Raw genomic sequence first — 22,215 nt, forward strand, 5'->3', positions numbered from 1 at the left:
ACTTAAAGAGTTTTGGAAGAACCACTTCAACATTTTTCATGCTTTAAACCTCATCAATAAAGCCTTTGTGGGATAGTCTTCTAGAACAAGGAACTCTGCAGGGAGGAAGGTTTAACAAGACTGTGTAGCAGAGAGGGACTTTGAAAGCTTTGAACTTGAGCCTGAGACAACCTGCGTTTGAGAATATTGCTTCTATAGGCAAGTCCATGGGCTTAGAAGCTGATGAAGAGGACCATGACACAGGACTTACAATAAAGGAACTCCAACACATGGCAGTAGAGTACATTTCTTGAGAGGAGGAAAGGGATGGTGAAGCTAGTTCATGATAGAAATTATGGAAAAATGGACCGAGTCACAGTTTTATTGAAAAATATCATCCATATAAGACAATAACCAGCAGAGCTGAAGGTTTGTATAATGACAATGCATTAAATCATATCAGAAACTTCATCAAAGGGAGGCAGAGATAAACCTCTCAATAAATTTTTAGTGAAAAGGACCTCAAATTAATCACAATTAGTGTCAACAAGTCAAAAAATAGAGAAAAACCTTGAGGGGGACCCCTTCCAAGTGACACAGCATTTCCTCATCAGCCCTTTCTACAAAAGCAATCTACTTTCTACTAAAGGCAAAGTAAAAATTGATTCTGTTATAACTTTCAATTGCTTTTTCTTTGCTTTTATGTACTGTATTTTAATACTGTGAATGTTATATAAAAAGGAGTCCATAATAAGAGCAACCTTGGTGGAACCAATTAATTTATTCTTATTGGGAAAATTTATTCAATTTTCAAAGTTTGGTGTTTGAACACAGTTTTGGAACAAATTATGTTGAATTTTCAAGGTACCAACCAATATGGCAGTGATATTCCAGTTATGCAAAATGTAATTTTAAGGAGTGGTTGTGAAACACCTCTGATAATCTTATGAGCATTACCTTTACTTCAGATTAACCCTTTGAGTGTCCTTGGATGTATTTATGTCCACTTACTACCTTTTTTTATTATGTATATAAAGATTTTAGAAAATACAATATGTAGAATTACATATCAATGTAAGGGATATTTACTCACCCCCGTCAAAAAATGTAAAGTCCTGTCTTTAATATTTTTGTGCTAAGACAAGTAAGGCAAAATGACCAAAGCCTTGAGCTTCGAGTGGAAAATTATTTGACAAGGGGTTGGTGCTCAAAGGGTAATACCTGATAGTGACTAATCACCTCGTTAAAGTTTAAACACCCATCCCAGGTTTGTTGATATCATACTCCTTTTAAAGGACTCTGGTTTGTATAATTAGGAAAGATGCAAATTACTTTTAAATTTTATCCTCATTTCTCCATCCCATAATTTGTAGATACATTAATAGGAAGCTTAAAATAACCCAAGGCTTGATGTATGACTAAATGATTTCTTTGAAAAGTCTGCATATCATTTGTAGAGCTTCTTCCTTTGTGAAGCCAATCAATAAATTTTCAGCTTTTAAGAAATCTATTTGGAAAGTGAGGCACAAGAAATTATGAAGTGTTACACACAAGTCATTGTTGAATTTCACAGGCAAAGCTTGGGAACAACAAAAGCAACTGCCATTCATCTTGGTATTATTACTGTATTAATACTGAAAGCAATTTAACCAGAACCAAGCTATCATACTCAACCCTCACAGGGCTGATATTAAAATCACCCTTTTTTAGCATCTTAGTTCTTTTGTTTTGAATGTCAAAAGAAATCATGTCATATATTGCATCTAATGACAGTGTACTGTAGATTGGTTTTATTACTTGTGTGATTGATATTACTGTATTTGACAAAGCTGATGAACAAGAAAAAGATAAATAAGATTCTACCTATTTATTTAAGGTTTTAGCAGCGGCTCAAAAAGCTCAGCTTGAAAGTGTAGGTGTGGAGCTAAACCCATGGCTTGTATGGTATTCACGATGGAAAGCTTGGAGAAATGGAGTGTCATCATCAACTTCTTTTATAACCCATGATCTTTGGAAACTTAGGCTTCATAACTACAAAAATATTGTGATATTTGGAGTTGAAGAGATGGTAGGTGTCATGTTCTTGTACAGTACTATTTTAGAATTATGTAATTGCATTTTTTAAAATTTTGTACAGTGAAATGTAGAAATATTAGCAAAATTATCTTTTATTAGTGACATATTTGTTCAATGGGGCACTTTAGATAAGCTACTTTTACTGTACACTTAAAAATAGTAATGCGGACATGAAAAAGGAACTTAGTGCAAGTGTGGTAAGAAAGGATTATGGTTGGATGTGCATACAAATTTACTTTTATTTTTCATATTATTATTATTACTTGCTAAGCTACAACTTTACTTGAGGGAAGCTGCCTGCTATAAAACCAAAGGCTCTAACAGAGAAAATTGCCCTTTAAGGAAAGGAAGTAAGGAAATAAACTACAAGAGGGATAATTAGCAATAAAACAATTTTTATAACAGCAACATTAAAATAAACCTTTCATATATAAATTATAAAAACTTAGAAGTACAGAGAAAGAGAAATGATTTAGAATAGTGTGCCTGAATGTACCTTTAAGCAAGAGAACTCTACCCCAAGACAGTGGAAGACCATGGTACAGAAGTTATGGCACAACCCAAGACTAGAGATCAGTGGTTTGATTTTGGAGTGTCATGTTAGAAGAGCTGCTTACCATAGCTAATTAGTCTCTTCTATCTTCCCCAAGATGAAAGGAGCCATTGAGCAATTACAGTATAGTAGTTAATCTTTTGAGCAAAGAAGAATTGTTTGGTAATCTCAGTGTTGTCAGGAATGGGCCAGACTATTCGGTGAATGTGTAGGCAAAGGGAAAATTATCTGTAACCAGAGAGAAGGATCCAATGTAGTACTGTACTGTTTGGCCAGTCAAAGGACCCAATAACTTTCTATCGGTAGTGTCTCAACAGGTGGCTAGTGTCCTGGCCAACCTACTACCTATAGTAGTATAACTGTTTTTTTCTCACTATATGTGCCAATTTCGACTAGTAAAATGACTTTGTCCCAGACTACAAAACTAGTTTTTGTACTGCCCTGCTTAATATTGAAGGCAGGTACTGACACCTGTCCCATTTGCCTGGGCGACCTCATGTAGCCACACTGTTTTGTAGAACGAGTAATCCTAAAGCCAATCGTTTTTAACCTTAAAATGCCATAGCCTTTATAACCTTGAATAGATTGATTTTTTTTAAGGTGTATTATGATAATAAAAAATGACCGTATTGTCTCATTTGCTTATTTGTTTTTAAATTGTACTTATATTGCACCCTTGCACATCACTTAAATTACACTATTTCAGTCCAATTTTCCTGTAGATTTTCAATATTCATTCCAGTGAGATTTTCCTGGAGGATGTTTTTACTTATCACTGCAATATTGCCTAGTTGTTTCTGCATGAATACAAACCCTCGTTCTTTACATAGAAGATAACAAGGCAAGATAGACACGTTATAAAAACTTAAAACGAGGTGTTGACAACCATACCAGTTGTAACCACTGGGTAGCAGAAAAGCAGCCCCCTCTCCTGCTCCAATTTGAATTCAACCACGGTTGAGAGCAGACATATCTCTTGCATTCTCTGTACTGTAACTAAGAAAAATTTAAACTCTTTTTCCTTTTAGTTTTTCGGGTATGTTAGTTATGCGTGCTTTGAGGAATGCATGGTATGCAGGTTTGTCCGGGCATGGTGGGGCAGCTAATGCGGATCTTTACTGACTTCAGAGGACAGTCCTGCACGCAGGCCTCTCCATGCGACGAGTGTTGGGAGTGGCCATCCTCCCAGTGGAATGGTATGGCCGAAGGAAGAAGTCAAAAAGGAATTCTTCTCCTTCGGGGTCTTTCTCGAAGTCAAAAAAGTCCCGACTTCTCCTGGTACCCTTCTGTCTCTGGAGTACAATCAAGTAAGAATGGTGGCCGATTAACTCTCAGACAACCTTTGAGTCTTAAAGTTCTCGTTTCCCATAGCGAGATGGCAAAGCCTATCTTCCTTGGGGATTTTGCCGCTTTATGGCCGTCCTTTTGACTTGAGTTCATCTTCAAAGGACTGGCTCTTGAGATGTTCCTTCTTGGAATGCGGCTGGAGTTTTCTGCTCCTGGCAGGGTTGGCTTCAGCACTTGCCCCTTTCTAGAGGTGACAGGAGTGAGTCCCCTCTGCTCGGTCTCATGCCTACTGGACCTTCATCCTCTGCAGCAGATTCTCTCCTATCAGAGGATCTGCAGGGTAGTGCTCGTGAGACTACTTTCCCAGCATGTACTCCCTTTGAGGCATTCTTCTCCTCACCGTTCCGAACCCACCGACCCTTCGGGAACCTTTGGCAGACACCCTTACTATTAATTTAGCCTGTATCTCCAATGGGATTGCGTGCATGATCCAGTTGTGTGCTCCTCCGGCCTAGAGCCAGCAGTGGTGTCTCACTAGATGGTATTGTTACAGGAGATATTTAAAGTGGCTTCTGCCAACTTGTCTGCTTTAAAGGATTCTTTACTTCTGATAAATTTACTAAAACAGGTGGTGATAGCATCTTCCTAGTGTACCTCTGATCCAAGCTATGTCATGCTGCAGTGGGCAAAGAAGCTCCTGTAAGTAGGGACACTACGATTAGCCTTCTGGCACCAGCTACCTAGTTCATGCTGCAGAACTTGATTCCTTTGGGAGAATTTAGGTCTATACCCAATCAAAGTGGCTCAGAGGTCTCATAAGCCTAGGTAATACCTCCTGGGGACAGGTTCCATCCTGAGGGAGATCTCATTTGTTGACTCTTTTAGACTGTCGCCTATTGAATACTGTATTTGTATGCTGTTCCTTCTACCGCTTACGAAACAAGATCTTCGACAAGCTTTTGCTACCTCTATAGGTTAGAGGAGACCTCTAGTGTTCTCTCCACCCTCACAAGCAAGGAATGCGAGAAGGACGGACCCAGACCCAAACTCGCTCCCAAAAGAACTGGGCTTCTAACCTCCTGATAGATCCTAGTCTTCAGAAACGAATGGTATGTAGCTGCCCTGGCACCTCGAGAGGCAGTCGACAACCCTTCATGTCCTGACTCCCCTATGGCATCGCCCGATAATGGCTACAGTCCACCCCAAGTCTAAACGGGCAGGGGCTTGGAGGTGTAAGACAATTCAGACCGATGCTTCAGTGTATGTTCTCCTTACACCAGCTATCCGTAAGGTTCCAATACGCAGTAAGGCGAGTAAAAGTCGACCTTCTTGCAGGTGCTATCCTGCATTAGATTGGTTAATGGCGTTGGCAATGTCCCCTACTCTTCTCCTAGGGGGGGGATGCGGCCATAGACGTCTTACGGCATGCTCTAAGAGCCAACTGACCATGCTTAGAGCTGCCGTGTTTAAAGTTGACAGGCAATGGGTCTATTGTGAAGGTTGACTTTCAAATTACTGCTTTACATAAGAGAATAGATAACACAGAAGCTGGAACACAGCAGTTAAAACTTTAATTAGGTGTAAACAACTGGCAGGTAGGTAACTTGTCAGTAGCAAGGAGGCAGCCGCCTCCCTTCCAGCTCAGTGTAACCTCACTGGAATTCCTGTCAGTTTCAAGGGCACAGCTGCCTCCCTCCATCACACTTGGATTTCAGCCATCAGAGAGGACAGTTACGCTCTCTGTGCTTGGAAAACTTTGGCAGTTTCTGCTTGAAACTTTTTCTTCTTTTCTTTTTTTTTATAGCTTTTTGTTTTTTGTTTTGTCAAGCCAAGGGGAAGGGCCAGACATTTCCCCTGGTGAAACCTCCCCTGGAGACAGGTGGGAGTTTCACCTTCTTTGTCTTTACAGAGAGCTGACACCTTACGAGTACTATTGGCTTCCTTAGGCATTCGAGACCTCCTTCGTAGGAGGAACACCGGCTGTTCCTGGAAGAGAAACATCACCCCGCAGGTCATCGCTCCGATGATGTCTTCTGAACAGCAGATGTCCTTGCAGGACCTGCCCCTCCAGAACTTTCTTCTTGGTCTCCTGCAGCTGCGACTGGTTGCCCTTTGAAGTTTAATTTTTTTTTGCCTTGCTGGTCCTCAGCCTTGCTGTAATCTCTCCTCCCTGGAGGAAGATTGTAGACATTTGTCTCCAGGCAGTCGCCTGGAATAGAAACTATGTCCTCTCTTGTTGGACCCAACAGTAGCTAGGTTCGCTCCTGGATGTTCGGTGGACAAACTGACATTGTTCCTAATCACCTTATCTCAATCTGAAGCTGCAAGCATGGAGGCTGCAGCTATGACGTATGACCGCTCTTCAGGCTGTTTCCTGGACAGGCCACTGGTCGGTTATCTGGCCAATACCGAGGACTTGACAGACCTCAGTAAGAAGTAGGCTTTGAAAAACATTGTCTTTACGGGTGCCCGGGATGTTGAATTCATTGTGTCAAAATGCCAACCAACAGACTAACTGGGTGCTGAAGCAGTGGGAGACTGTGACCTCCAGGTTTTACAAAGAGGATTGGCAAGCAGGAAAGGCTAGATCTGCATAATTTATCAATGGATCACCCAACCCTCTTTCTTTCAGACAAGATTGCTTCAACGACGAAGAATTGGAAGAAAGCCCAAGACTCAATCATGTTGGGAGAGGTCTCTTTAAACAACCTTAACTTCCTTTATTGGGTCAGCCCAGAACTTCACAGAATGGGTGGTTTGCAGAAGCTCTCCATCGGGTAGATCATCTCTTTCTTTCCTTCCCATCAAGGCCTAGCCAAAGGGAGAGATAAAGCGACCTTGCTAAAAAGGGCTTCCCCCCCCTGTTCTACCACCAAGACAGGGGGGTTGCCTACAAAGGAATTGGAGGTGGTGGCATCACAGAGCGGACGGACTGTCCAGATCCTGCAACCTGGATACCTTTTCTCTTTCACCGACTCTTCCCCCTCTCCTGTAATTCCTCCCGTGATGATGATGTTATCCTATTTTCAGGTGTCTCCAGAACATGTCACTACTTCAGGTGCAAAAAATGATCAACAAGAACGTTCTTCAGGAAGCTGAGGGCGGGTCATAAAGTTTCTACAATTGACACTTTCTTGTAAAAAAGGTATCTGGAGGCTGGAGATCAGTCATCGATCTCTCGGCTCAACTTTGACAACCGGCAGATGCAATTTAGAATGGAGACTGCACCCACAGTAATTCAAGCTGTTGGACCAGGGGACTTATGATTATGCTGGACCTGAGACACGCGTGCTTTCAAGTCCTGATCCATTCCGCATCCAGAAGATATCTTCGAGTGGGTCGGCGGCAGGGTGTACTAGTTCAAGGTCCTCTGTTTTGTCATTTGGACAGCTCCATAGATTTTCCCGAAGATCTTGGAGCTGGTATCATCCCTGGCCCACACCAATGGGATTAGTGTGCTCAGGTACCTGGACGACTGGCTGATTGTAGCATAATCAATATAGACTTGATACATCGAAATAGACTTCTCAAGTTTTGTCAAGAAATAGGGGTTTTGATAAACTAAAAGAAGTCTCCCCTTTCCCCACACAGAACCTTGTCTTCCTTAGAAAACAGGATCTCTCTGCTCCAAAGCCACAGTTACTAGCTCTAAAGTAGCAGAGGCTGATGTCCTCTGTCTTTCTCTTCTTCGGAGTTCAGGCTATTCACGAATGCCTTGAAAGAAGGGTGGAGATCTCGCCTAGATCAACATATGATGCACAAAATGTGGTCAGCTGTAGAACTTGGGGCACACATCGTGTTATAACTTTCAGGAACTTTCAGGAATTTCGCTCTCTTCTTCAAGGACACTCAGCGGTGTTGATCAAGACGCCTGTAGGGTCCTACATTTCACCGCCTATGTCATCTTGCAGTAAGGACCCTGAAATGGGTAGATGTCATCTTGCAAGTAAGGACCCTGGAATAGGCGGAGGCAAATTCAATCTTTCATTTGGCCCACTTTATTCAGGGAGAAAGAAATGTAGTAGGAGACAAACTTAAGCAGGAGAATGCAGATTCTTGGTGGTGAATGGTCTTCATGTCCTCGGACAGCAATGCAAATTTTGACTGTCGGTTTCACGATGGTCGACCTATTTGCAAGATTATTGATACTAGTGTATTGCTCTCCATTTCCAGACCCTTCATCATCCTTCGAGGACACGTTCCAGCACTCCTGGGAGGATCTCAACGCCTATGCTTTTCCGCTGTTCTGCCTCATAAGGAAAGATCTCAAGAGTCCAATCAATGCCAAATTTCTAATTATGCTACTGTATTAGCACTGATGTGACCATATCGATGAGTGGTATGCAGACCTCCTGTATCTTGTTGAGAATTCCGAAGGAGCTTTTATATTTACTGCAGTAGCCCCATGTCAAGATTTTTCTCAGAGCATTAGTGTCTCTATGGCTTCACGCGTGAAGATTATCCAGCATCTCCTCTCACAGAGGTGCTTTTTTGCGAGAGACGGGGTGACATGTCTGGGTACTTCCGCAAATTCTTGAAGCTCTCTACCAAATCAAATGGACCATCATCTGTGGTTGGTGTCATGGGAGAGTTATATCTCTTTTTGGAGCCTCTCTACCAGTAATCAAAGATATTCTGTTCTACCTCCATCAAGATATTCTGCTCAGTTTTTGTGGTAAAAGGCTATTGCTCGGTTTTGGGCCAAGTCTCTACTTTCCTATGTTTAATTTACTTCATTTACTAACTCACCTCTACAAAATTGTGATAGTCAGCAATATAAACATTAGGGCAATTCTATAAACGGAATTATAGTAATCAAGATTTATTAATTTGTTGCACAGGAACTTAAGATGTTAAATTTCCTATTCCTGATCTAGACATTAATTTATGGCACCATTGTTCAACTAGTTCGTTATCATGAAGCATAAGGTTTTTCATAATTCTGAGCATCCTTTAAATTCAGATATTCCTGGACAGTACCATCCTGTTTGTAATACTAGGTATGCAGTTAATTATGTCATGCCTTCTCCATCATGAGGCTTGATACTACATACATACATACATATACCAAGGCACTTCCCCCAATTTTTGGGGGGTAGCCGACATCAACAAATGAAACAAAACAAAAAGGGGACCTCTACTCTCTACGTTCCTCCAGCCTAACAAGGGACTCAACCGAGTTCAGCTGGTACTGCTAGGGTGACACAGCCCACCCTCCCACATTATCCACCACAGATGAAGCTTCATAATGCTGAATCCCCTACTGCTGCTACCTCCGCGGTCATCTAAGGCATCGGAGACAGCAGCAGGGCCTACCGGAACTGCGTCACAATCGCTCGCCATTCATTCCTATTTCTAGCACGCTCTCTTGCCTCTCTCACATCTATCCTCCTATCACCCAGAGCTTCCTTCACTCCATCCATCCACCCAAACCTTGGCCTTCCTCTTGTACTTCTCCCATCAACTCTTGCATTCATCACCTTCTTTAGCAGACAGCCATTTTCCATTCTCTCAACATGGCCAAACCACCTCAACACATTCATATCCACTCTAGCTGCTAACTCATTTCTTACACCCGTTCTCACTCTCACCACTTCGTTCCTAACCCTTTTCTACTCGAGATACACCAGCCATACTCCTTAGACACTTCATCTCAAACACATTCAATTTCTGCCTCTCCGTCACTTTCATTCCCCACAACTCCGATCCATACATCACAGTTGGTACAATCACTTTCTCATATAGAACTCTCTTTACATTCATGCCCAACCCTCTATTTTCCCAATAGGGTAGTAAAATCAGTAGAACTTCATAGTTCAAACTTCCAGCAAATGCAGGCTGACATGAGTCGCTTTTTATAGCTTATATATGAAAGATCTGTTTTAATATGATTACTATTCTTAAGATAGTTCAATTGTTCATTACTTCTCTCTAAGGTAATTTTTCCTTGTTGGAGCCCTTGGGCTTATAGCATCCTGCTTTTCCAGCTAGGGTTGTAGCTTGGCTAGTGATACAGTAATAATGAATAATTTCTATACTTACCAGATGGTTCATCCCTTCCTCCCCAAACGCTTGTGATGTTGAAGCTAATTATCTGGTTCCAACTTTTGAAACATACAAGAAATAAGATACCCCCATACCTAGATCGACTTGAGGGGGGGAAATTTTACAAGGGAAAAAACCTTTAAATTTTTAGTTCAACACCGATACACATTATACAATCTTTGAATAGATTGTAAAAAGTTATAAATCATAATTTAGACTACATGATTATGTACCCAAACACACTGTGCGATCTTTGTAGAGATAGAAAAAACATTTATAACCATGCAGATGACATGTATGTTGGACAAAACCAAAAATATTAACATTCATAAGTTCAGTAAACATGTTATTTCTGGGATTACGTGCCTGCCAGCGATGCCGTTCCTTGCCCAAATTCTGCTTACAATGTTTGCATACCAAGTCATGTGGTTGTACCCTAAAGGCCTGTCCAAATGGGTGGGCGTGCACATTTTGCTGGTCCTACCCGTGAATGTTGTCTGCACATCCGAGTTGATGAATAGATGGGTTTGCCTGACAATGCCAGCGTAACTTTTCGCAATGGGTATGCAGTGATTCTTCTTGATACGAAAAATTCATGATACGAAACTAGTTACAAAAATTTTTTGCCTCATTATGAAAATATTTCATGCTAAGAAACGAAATACAATACAAGATTTGCCCTGCTGCTAAGAATAATTTTAAAATTTGCGCTCCGCCAAACTGTAAACTCGCCACCCATTGGTTATCTCCCTATTCTGATGCTAGTTATCGCTATAAGATCCTGCTCTCCTATTGGTCAACAACCATCCCATCATGCATATATGTATCGGAGTTCCTCAATCATTTCGTTTTGGCCGCGGTATCGTTCAGATTCAATTCATGTTAGTGAATTTGCTTTTGTTCATTTAGATATTGTACTGTATCGTGTTGCATTATTCAACTCGTATGTTATTAGCCATGGGTCCCAAGTTGCTGATGTTCAGGGAAAGAAGAGGATGCTTAAGATAATCAAGAAGTTTGAGGGTGGCATGCAGTCGAGTGTGATTTCCAAGGAATGTTGGTTGAAATCCATCAATAATAGGCACCATCCTTAGACAGAAGGAAGTCATCAAAACAGCAACACCTTCTTAAGAGCGTGACTGTTTTTTCAAGCGAGAAGAGCCACGTCCATAATGAGATGGAGAGACTGCTTCTCCTATGGATTAAGGAGAAAATTGCTGGAGACATGATCTGCCACAATGCCAGCACCATTTTCGGTGATCATGTGTGTCCTCAGGCCGAAGACGACGCAGGAGAAGGGACATCGATGGAGGCACACCTAGAGTTCAAGGCTTCACGGGGATGGTTTGAAAAATTCAAGAGAATGTCTGGCATTCAATTGGTGGTGCTGCATGGGGAGGGTGCCAGCCGGACAGGAAAGCAGTTGAAGCCTTTTGTTTAGAAGTTCAATGAGTTTACTTTCCTGGAAGACTATAGTCCCAGTGAGTTATCAACTGTGACAAAACAGCTTTTTTGGATGAAAATGCCTCGTTGGACATACATCATGATGGAAGAGAAGAAGCTTCGGGGCATAAGCCTATGAAGGACAGGCATACCTTTCCACTCTGTGCAAACGCCAGTGGGGATTGTAAGTTGAAGCCTCTACTGGTGTATCATTTGGAGTACTGAGCCTTCAATGCTCACAAAGTGCTAAAGGAGAAGTTTCTGGTAATGTGGAGGGGGTAATGCGAAAGCCTTGGTAATGAGACTCGTTCGTTAAATGGGTAAATCTCTGTTTAGGTCCTACTGTCGGAAAATATTTGGAAGAGAAGCACCGCCACCTGAAATGTTTACTGGTGTGGGACAACGCCCCTTCTCACCCTTTTGGCCTTGGAAGACATCCCTCTGGAGTATTCCTTCAACAAGGTTCTCTATATTCCATTTAACACTACCTCTCTCCTCCAGCAAGTGATTTTGAACTGCAAGAAGCTCTATGCTGTATCTCTTCAGATGTTTTGACATCACTGGTAACACAAACCTCGGATGTTTTGACATCACTGGTAACACAAACCTCGGATGTTTTGACATCACTGGCAACACAAACCTCACCCTATGTGAATTTTGGAAGGAGCTTTTCGACATTGTCGTAGGCCTCCGACTCATCGATCAAGCTTCGCAGGAGATTGTGAGGCACACCTTGAGCTCTTTGTGGAAGCTGCGCACGAAACTCCGAGGAATTTGACGTAGGCCTAGCTGAAGCCGAAAAAGTTGACAATCCTGAACCTGTTCTGCAACTTGAGGTTGAGGTGATCTTTACATTCGGTAGGTCCATGGGGCTGGTTATCGATGAGGACGACATTGATGAGCTTCTCGAGGAGCACCAAGACGAGCTTACAACCTGAAGGAGTTGGAGGACATGCAAGTGAATGTAGTTCAAGAACAGCTCTCTAGCTGCGACGAGGAGGACCCTATGACAATGGCAGAAATTAAGGAGACTCTAGCTTATCATAAAATGGTAGTCCTTGTAGTAAAGAAACACTCCCCCCCCAAAAAAAAAAGAAAAAGTTTACACAAGTTGTGTTCTTGCACAGTGTAATGTTTGCCTGAATCATTTCAGGAACATTATAAAAAGCAAGCAGAAACAAGCTTTCAGGAATAGCTATTTTTTTAAGAGGCCATTAGTAGGCCAAGGTGAAGGTCAAAGTAATACGAAAAAACAGAAAAGTGGAAGTGATGAAATGTGAAGTAAAAAATTAGAAAAAGAATGTTTCATTGTTAAATTGTTATTTTCTGCTATTTGTTAATGTATTACACTAAGTGTTCACATTTTCTGCCGTTAGTCCTGTGGCACTACTTTTGCTTTCGGACTTAAGGCAAGGTTTCACACGTTTATTTTCCATTTATTATTGCATTATGTTCTAATTATTACTTTGCAAATATTAATGGTTAGGTTAGGTAGTGTCAGTATTTACTGCCATTTGTTAATGTTTCGCGAGATTAATATTTTCTGCCATTTGTTAATGTGTTTTGCAAAGTTTAAGTGTTCATGTTTTCTGCATTTTGTCCTCTGCCATGTTCCACACGTTTATTTTCCATTTATTATTGCATTATGTTCTAATAATTACTTTGCAAATATTAATGGTTAGGTTAGGTAGTGTCAGTATTTTCTGCCATTTGTTAATGTTTCGTGAGTATTAATATTTTCTGCCATTTGTTAATGTGTTTTGCAAAGTTTAAGAAAACATTTTGTCCTCTGCCACTAATAATTACAGTACTTTACTAGTTAGGTAGTGTCAATGTTTTCTGCCATTTGTTAATGTTTCGTGCGTGTTAATACTTTCTTCCATTTGTTAATGTCTCGCAAAGTTAAGTATTCATGTTTTCTGCCGTTTGTCCTCTGCCACCACTTTGCTTTCAGATATCGCCTCACTCGAAAGGTAAGGTTCCACATTTTTATTTTCCATTTATTATTGCATTATGTTCTAATAACTTAATTTACAGGTATTAATGGTTAGGTTAGGTATTGAATGATTCGTATGTATAGTATTTGGTTGTATTTCATTGTGGTTTTGTACACTAAAATACCTTTATCATAAAATTTAATGCAGCGTTTTTGTAGGGGTTGGAACGAATCATGAGATTTACTAACGAGATGTGAATCATCATACGGAAAAATCACGTTAGGTTAAGCCACTGCTGAATTCTGTATCTACAGGTATTAAAGATATGATAGAAGGCTACTGTAAACCTCATATACCCGAGTATAGTTTATATTTCTAAGCTATTTTGGCAGTCATTTGTATAACAATTTGTCGCATATATGTTTTGTAATGTTTTAGTAAACATAATTATAGTGATAATGAAGGGCTTTTATCACTATCTATTAGTAATGTACGGGTCATGGAAAAGCCGTAGTTTGGGGGGTGTAAGCATCCTCGCACCCTGCTCCTGACTTGCGAGTTTTCTTTTATTGAATCACTCCTAAATTGGTCAAGTAATGTGCATAGTTTGTTTTTGGAGGGGTTCATCTATTATGGTAGAAGCACCATATTCCCGATTCTATAGTATCGGCTTTCAATTTTGTTAATTGTTTAACTGGTTACATTCCATTAATACAGATTGTGATCCATATTTAACTATTCTTGTAGGACAATGTTTATATACCACAAACATTGATTTTGACATTAAAGTTGAATCAACATGCATATTAGTGGTTTCGTTCAATAAATAGGGTAGCCAGCCATTGCAAGTCTGAATAGTATTACAATGACTTAGGTAGGGGGAAAACCATAGTGGGCAAACTAGGCCAATATGCATCGAGGGACATCGGGCACTGACTGGCGATTACAATTCATCGGGCGATGTGACCGTTTACCCGTCAGATAATAATAATAATAATGTTTATTGGACAAAAACATATTTACATACAAAATATTTACAAAAAAAGACTTGGTCCAAGCCCATGTGGAGCAGAGCTCTTCGGGCAATAATACAAATAAAATAAATTAAAAAAAAAATTTATAAAAAGTAAATATTGATATAGATAAACTAAATGTACACATACATATACACAAGTATATACATATGCATACATATACACACATGTACATATACATACATATACACATATAAGTGAGATTTTTAGCCTAAAAATAAATGGAAATGTATATTCATATAATAAAGAAGGGCGGAATAATAAACATTGATATGGTAGAAATGCTAGAATTACAAATGTATACAAGCAATAAACAATATAAGAATTAAGAACATTATAGTGTGCATTAATGGTTAGGTCATGAAGAAATGTCTACTAATAAAACTTAGTACACAGATAATAACAGATTAGTATATGATTTTTTAAAAGATCGAATGCTAAGCAATGTCTCAAGATAAGCAGGCAGAGTATTCCATTGTTTAACTCCCTGATAAAGATAAAACTGTTCACATTTCTTTACACGTACGAAGGGAAGAGTTAAGTTAAGAGTCTCTTGTTCCATATTGGTGTGCTGATTGTACCTGAATTATTTTTTGTCTAATGGATGGATATTTATGCAGCGAAAGTGTTTGAAACATCAAATTCATTAAGGAGAGTTTGTAGGCGTCCTCCAACTTCAGAATCGAGAGAGACCGGAATAGAGGTGATGTATGAGCTAAATAATCACTCAGTTAATATTCTCACCAGTTTTTTTTGCATAACGATTAGCGGTTGCAGGACGTTTCTACTGCAACTCCCCCACGCTGTAATGCAGTAATTTAGATGAGATATTAAAGAGTGGTAGAGTTGTTTTAATATCGTCGTCGTCGGCGCCCACTCGTGTCCGAGTATTGGGTTCTGTCGTTAGCCATCAGCCTCCTATCTGTGGGGTGGGTGCTTATGCCTGATGTGGCTGTTAAGTCCTAGTCTGTGGTGGAAGAGTCGCGGACAGTGTTCACAAGGGAGGGTAGGTGGTGGGCGGGGCTGTTCTAATCGCTCTCTCCTTCTTCTCCTCCTAGCCTCCTCGTTTTGTCTCCTCCTCTCCTCGAAGTCCACGGTGCCATGGTGTACTGTACTCCTCCAGGTTTTCCTGTCCCTGGCTGTTTCTTCCCATGAGGAAGGATCGATGTCAGTTAGAGCCAGGGTGCGCTTTAGTTGATCTTTATAGCGCATTTTCGGGGCTCCTCGTGGTCTGGTGCTCTGGGTCAGTTCTCCGTAGAATATTTTCTTTGGGAGCCTAGATGGATCCATCCTATGCACGTGTCCTATCCAGCGGAGGCGGTGGTGGATGATGGTGGCCTCCACGCTGGTCAGCGAGGCACGTTCTAAGACTTCAATGTTGGTGGTGTGGCTCTCCCAGGGGATTTTCAAGATCTGTCTCAGTTTCATTTGTTGGAAGCGTTCTAGGATTTTAATATCGTTTTTATATAGCGTCCATGTTTCACATGCATACAGGAGCGTGGAGAGGACTACTGCCCTGAACACCATTATTTTGGTGGTCATTGTCAGTGCGTGGTTGTTAAATACGCGGCAGTTGAGTCGGCCAAAGGCGGAGTGGGCTGCCCTGATCCTGTTCTCCACGTCCTTTTTGCTTGTGGGAGCTGATGTTAGGATGCTCCCTAGGTAGGAGAACTGGTCCACCTGTTCTAATGGTTGGTCATTCACTGTGGTATTGAAGTTGGGGAGCATCAGTCCTGGTGGATGTTGGACGAGGGTCTTGGTTTTGTCTGAGTTGACTTGCATCCCAAAACGTTCGTAGGCAGAGTTGTATGCATCAGCTAACGACTGCAGGTCCTCTGCCGTCTGACCTGGGGTGGCATTGTCGTCAGCATACTGCAGTTCTCGCACAGCACACAAGGTGGTCTTGGTTCTGGCGCGGAGTCTAGCGAGGTTGAAAGCGCCTCCATCCATGCGGAAACGTAGGTCGACTGAGGGTGTGTCTGGGGGAATCTCGTTGAGCATTGCTGCGGTGTATAGCGAGAAACACGTCGGGGCCAGAACACAGCCCTGCTTCAGGCCGCCGTTGATGGGGAATGGGTCTGAAAGAGAGTTCTGGTGGCAGACTCTCCCAACCATTCCGTCATGGAGGGCACGCACCAGCTTGACAAAATCGGGTGGGCAGCCATATCTTTTGAGGACAGCCCACATGGCAGGTCGAGGTACTTTGTCGAAGGCCTTTTTCAAATCCCAGAAGATGAACATTATGGGCTGTTGTTGTTCGAGGCTCTTCTCTTGTCTATGGTCCCGCGGGAAGGTCGAAAGCCGCACTGGGACTCTGGCAGGACGTCTTCTGCGAGAATAAGGAGGCGGTCAAGGAGAATCCGAGCGAAAATCTTACTCGCGATGCTTAGTAGTGATATTCCCCGGTAGTTGTTACAGTTCTCCCTGTCTCCCTTCTTGAAGATGGTAATGATGTTTGCATCGCGGAAGTCACTGGGGGAGTTCTTGGTCTCCCATATTTTCAGTATAAGGAGCATCAAACGGTTCCTCAAGCCGGGGCCACCGTGAGTGAGGAGCTCCAACGGGATGTTGTCTGGCCCTGGGGCTTTGCCGGGCTTCATGCGCTGCAGGGCCTTGTTGAAGTCATGGATGGAGGGTGGTAGTGCCATCCAGTGACGGACGGGATGCTGCGGGGTCATTCGCAGGAGATCGTCTGGGGTGTCTGCTTGGTCATTGAGGAGGTTCTCAAAGTGAGACCTCCACCTGGCCAGGATACCTTCGGTGTCGGTGATGGTAGTGGCCCCATCCGCGTCCTTCAGGCTGCCCACTGATGACCGTGTGGGACCGAATATTTCTTTTGTTGCTGCATAGAAGCTGCGCAGGTCACGTTGGTCAGCGAAACTCTGTATTTCTGCAGCTTTTCTTTGCCACCAGGTGTTCTGGGCTTCACGGATACCTCTTTGGCAACCAGCTTCAGCTGCCTTGTGAGCACATTTGTTAGCTGCTGTTGGTTGGTTTTCCAAAGTCAGGCGTGCTTGTCGTTTGGTTTCAATGAGAAGAGAGATGGTAGCATCATTCTCATCAAACCAATCCTGCCGTTTCTTGGTGGTGTAGCCTAGTGTTTCCTCCGCGGCACGGGCCATGGCGTTTCTGAGGGTGGTCCAGTGGTGCTCGACAGTGGCCTGACCCACAGGGTCTGCGAGGTATTGTTCGCAGGCCTCCTTGTAGTTCTGTGCCACCTGTGGGTTGCGGAGCTTACTACAATCAAAGCGTTGGTGTGGTACGCTGTCAGGTGCCCTTCTGGGTGGTCGTAGGGTCGTCACGGAGAGTCGGGAGATGAGGAGTCTGTGGTCCGTCCAGCAGTCGTCTGCTCCGGGCATGGATCGGGTGATGCGGACGTCTCCTCGGTCTCTGGCTCTGGTCAGGACGTAGTCCAGGGTGTGCCAGTGTTTAGACCGTGGGTGTCTCCATGTGGTCTTTTGTCGCTTTGGTAACTGGAAGATGGTGTTGGTTACCACAAGTTGGTGTTCTGCACACAGACCCAGTAGGAGTTGGCCATTTGCGTTGCAATTTCCAATGCCATGGCGGCCGATGATTCCCTCCCACAGGCGATGGTCTTTGCCTACTCGGGCGTTAAAGTCGCCAAGCACAACGAGCTTGTCATTGGCGGGCACTGCCTGGATGGTGCGGTCGAGCTGGGTGTAGAAGGCAGCTTTGTTATCATCGGTTGAGGTCATAGTCGGGGCGTAGACAGAGATCAGGGTGAGATGTCTGTCCCGCATGGTGGGGATGCGGACAGTCATCAGGCGCTCACTGATGGCCTTGGGAGCGAGGTTGTGCTGCTGCACTAGCTGGGAACGGATGGCGAAGCCGACACCGTGGATGCGAGGCTCCTCTAGGGCCTTGCCTTTCCAGATGGTGTAGCCTGTTCCAGCTTCCCTGATGTTGCCCTCTTCGGGTAGTCTGGTCTCGCTAAGAGCCGCCACATCAACATTGAAGCGGGCTAGCTCCTTGCAGACGAGGGCTGTACGCCGTTCCGGGCGGTTGGTGTTCGTCACGTCTTGGAGGGTGCGGATGTTCCACGCACCTAAGGTTAATATTTTTTTCTTGTTATTTCGACCGCATTAGTGGGATGTCCGCCAGCCGCGGTGAGCTGACCAGACGGGTTTGCCGTGTCCGATGTTTACCCCACCTTTTCTAGGGGCCTCCCCATGTGGGGTGGGCTGCGGTGTCCTCAATAGGCCAGCCCAGTCACGGGTCCAGCTGCCGAACTCAGTTTTAATATATATAGCGGGAAATAATCCTTTAGCCTATATATGATACCTGTAACTTTGGAAATTTTATTGACTATCATGTGCCCATTTTCAGGCATGTCTGACGATGAGGCATATGACACCCTTGGTAATGACTAGGGTAATGTGAAGGAAAACTTTAGGAAGCAAAAAGAGATTACAGTAATATCTTGATACGAGTGTCCCAACATACAAGAAATTTGATACGAGGAAAATTTCGAGCAAATTTTTGTTCTGATACGAGAAATATTTCCCTATGCGGCCACTAGGTGGCCGAGTTTGCCAAGAGGCTTCTCACCAGGACAGCATTGCTTGGTCTTTCCCGTCAGATCTCCGTCACGTAAAGTTTATCTCCGAGCATCAGCCGTAGTGTTTGGTTTCTTAAGAGTTTTTTGCGTTAATCAGTGCAGAATTCAGTGAATAAGCAATGGGTCCAAAGCAAGCGAGTGCAAACAAGGGTAGTGAAAAGAAAGTGTATGATGACAATGGTGATAAAGGATGAAATAATCGAAAAACATGAGTGGTGTAGGAGTCACTGAGCTGGCTCGTCAATATTTGAGGAGTATATCAACAATATGTAACATCCTCAAGCAGAAGGATGCTATAAAGAGCACCAAGCCTTCCGAAGGAGTAACCATCATTTCCAAGCTGCGCAGTGATATCCATGACGAGATGGAGAGGCTTCTTTTAATATGAATAAAGGAGAAACAGTTGGCGGGAGATAGCGTGACTGAGACTTATCATATGTGAAAAGGCCAGCAGAATCTACGATGACTTGAAAGGGAAGCAAGCAGCTGAGAGAGGGGAGACTTCGACGGCAGCGGAAACTTTCAAAGCCAATCGTGGCTGGTTGGATAACTTAAATAAAATACTGACTGGGATACACTCAGTTGTGAGGTACAGGGAAGCAGCAAGTTCACTCAAAAGCCACGCTGGACTTTGTCACAACTTTTGCCTTGGTTACCGCCTAACATGGCTACATTCCCCAACAAGTCTAAAACTGTGATGAAACTGGCTTTTTCTGGAAGAAGATGCCCAGGAGGACATTCATCACAGCAGAGAAGAGACTACCGAAGTCATAAACCCATGAAGGACCGGTTAACTCTAGCCTTGTGTGCCAATGCCAGCAGTGACTATTAGGTCAAGTGGTGTACCTCTCGGAAAACCTACATGCTTTCAAGAGCCAAAGGATCTTGAAAGAAAAACTGCAAGTGATGTGGCGCGCTAATGCTAAAGGCTTGGGTTATGCGGCATTTCTTTACAGAATGGGTTAATTTGTGTTTTGGTCCGGCCGTCAAAAAATATTTGGCAGAGGACAACCTGCCAATGAAATGTCTCATGGTCCTCGACAATGCCCCTAGTCACCCTCCTGGTCTCGAAGAGGACATTTTTGATGAGTTCAGTTTCATCAAGGTCCTTTATCTCCCGCTTAACACCACTCCACTAACCCATGGACCAAGTAATTGTGATGGATGAAATCGTGTCTCTTGGAAAGTCATGGGGCTGGAGGGAAATAAGGCAGACGTGAACGACCTTGTCAAGGAGCATCAGGATGAGCTCACGACACAGGTATTGATAGAGCTCTAGGAGATGCATCATTCGCAGGTGTTGCAGGAGCTCAGTAGCGAGGAGGTGGAAGACGAGGGCTGCCTTTCTACAGACAGAAATCAAAGATATGTTAGCTTAGTTTTCTAATTTTATGGAAAAGAGGCACCCGGATAAGTTGGCGTGCGGTCGTGCGTTAGCCATTTGTGAAGACACTTGCGTGCATCATTTTGAAGGGGAGACATAAGCAAACATCCCTAGATGTGTTCCTTTTAAAAAGACTGGCAAAAAGTGAAGGTGAAAGAGAGGCAAAAAGAGCCAAGCCGGAAGAAAAGTAAAAAAATGATAATGTAAACAAAATTAGAATTGAGTTTCGTGTAACATAAGATTAACATTTTATTTTTAACTGTGTACAGTAAGCTAATTTCATTCGTTAAATTTAAAGTTTAAGTTATGTTACGTAGTGTTACAAGTGTTGCATACCGAACGTGTTACCGTCAAGTCTTTCTCCCTCCTCCTCTGCACACACCGCCGTTAGCCGCTACCGTCTTGTCTCGAAGGTATGAACTCCATAATAATGTTACATTTTATTGAGGATCATAACCAGTACAGGTGTTTTATGAGAGGGTGGGAATGGATTAATTTTTTAAAGTTATAAAATATGGGAAAAATTAATCTGAGATACAAGCAAATTGACACACGAGCTTGGTCCCCGAAACGCATTAAACTTGTATCTCAAGGTATTACTGTATATCATGGATTTTTACCTCAATGCTGTAATCTTTGACTGTAGGAAGGTAATATTCATGGTAGTCTACTCTGTACATCACTGTATTAGTGGTAAAGATTTCTTTGCAGCATCTTTCTGGTCATAACTACAAGTTGCATTGTTTTCTCTGGGACTAAAAGCTAATTCAACACATTAAATTTTCTAAAACATTCGGGTGAACCACATTAATCTGTCTAACCATGTACAGTACTGCTATCCGTATGAAGCAATTAAACTGGAACTTCCAATCTTACCAATATTTTTTATGTTTTCCTTAACAATACCTTGTAATGTTTGTCGCAAAGTAATTAATTCCCAATTTATCATTACAGATGCCCCAGTTGGAAAAGAAATTGGCCAAAGAGTTGTCATCTGACGGGTGTGTTGTTGCATGCAGATTTCCTCTGCCATCTTGGCAACCAATAGCTTCGTTCGGAAGTGGAATTGATACAGTCTGGTTGTACAAAAGGCCAAATGCTGCCGAAGGGTGAAGAAAAAAAAGATTTACCACGTATATACTGTAAATAGTTTTTTAAATGAACTTGGTGACATGCAGATTAGTTAAAATGTTTGTAAAATCAACATAATTTCCTTTTCCTTACCTAGAATAAAAACACGTTTGTTCAGTTTAAAAGGTTACACTATCCAGCTCCTTTGACAACATACGAGGTAGGGAGGAGGGTATGCCTGTATATAAGCCTTAGGTGATTGTAAAATCAACATAATTTCCTTTTCCTTACCTAGAATAAAAACACGTTTGTTCAGTTTAAAAGGTTACACTATCCAGCTCCTTTGACAACATACGAGGTAGGGAGGAGGGTATACCTGTATATAAGCCTTAGGTGAGTAGAGAACTTAAATCTTAAATATTATGGTTAGAAACAATATTGTTGTTTATTGAAGAACCTTCAAGCCTTATTGCTGATGTTCTATGCACCTGCTCATCCACCAGTCATTTAAGATGACCTAATAAGTTAAACTCCTCAGAATACAATTCCCATAGACCAGCAGGTTATCTTGACCTTCAAGCAACTTAACTCAAATGTTCTAGCTATGCATCAAGGTTACCAAGGAACCAACCTCTACCTCCAAATTTTGTAAAAATACTATCCACATTATTAGCTGCCTCTTAATGATTAACGCCTGCATATAGGAAAAATTGGCCTGAAGACATTTACTTATGCAATTTCAACAAATTTAATTCGGTTGATGGTGAAATTGTCTTTAAGAGATGATGAGGTTGCACGTGAACAAGAACTCTGAAGCATAGCTAGCA

The 22,215-nt window shown here is 42.4% G+C and overlaps 1 protein-coding gene across 1 annotated transcript in view; it reads left to right on the plus strand.

The window, feature by feature from the left end:
• The window catches only part of LOC137649980 (ATP synthase subunit C lysine N-methyltransferase), a 74,395-nt gene extending 52,869 nt beyond the window's left edge, over window positions 1-21,526 (plus strand). The window contains exons 4-5 of the mRNA XM_068382973.1: window positions 1,856-2,047; window positions 21,272-21,526. Coding sequence (XP_068239074.1) covers window positions 1,856-2,047; window positions 21,272-21,430 — 351 coding nt within the window. The 3' untranslated portion in view covers window positions 21,431-21,526. The remainder of the gene's footprint in view (window positions 1-1,855; window positions 2,048-21,271) is intronic.
• Window positions 21,527-22,215: the final 689 nt, after the last annotated feature.

Source organism: Palaemon carinicauda, chromosome 11 (assembly GCF_036898095.1).
Source record: "Palaemon carinicauda isolate YSFRI2023 chromosome 11, ASM3689809v2, whole genome shotgun sequence".
In the NCBI taxonomy this organism is placed as follows: Eukaryota; Metazoa; Arthropoda; class Malacostraca; order Decapoda; family Palaemonidae; genus Palaemon; species Palaemon carinicauda.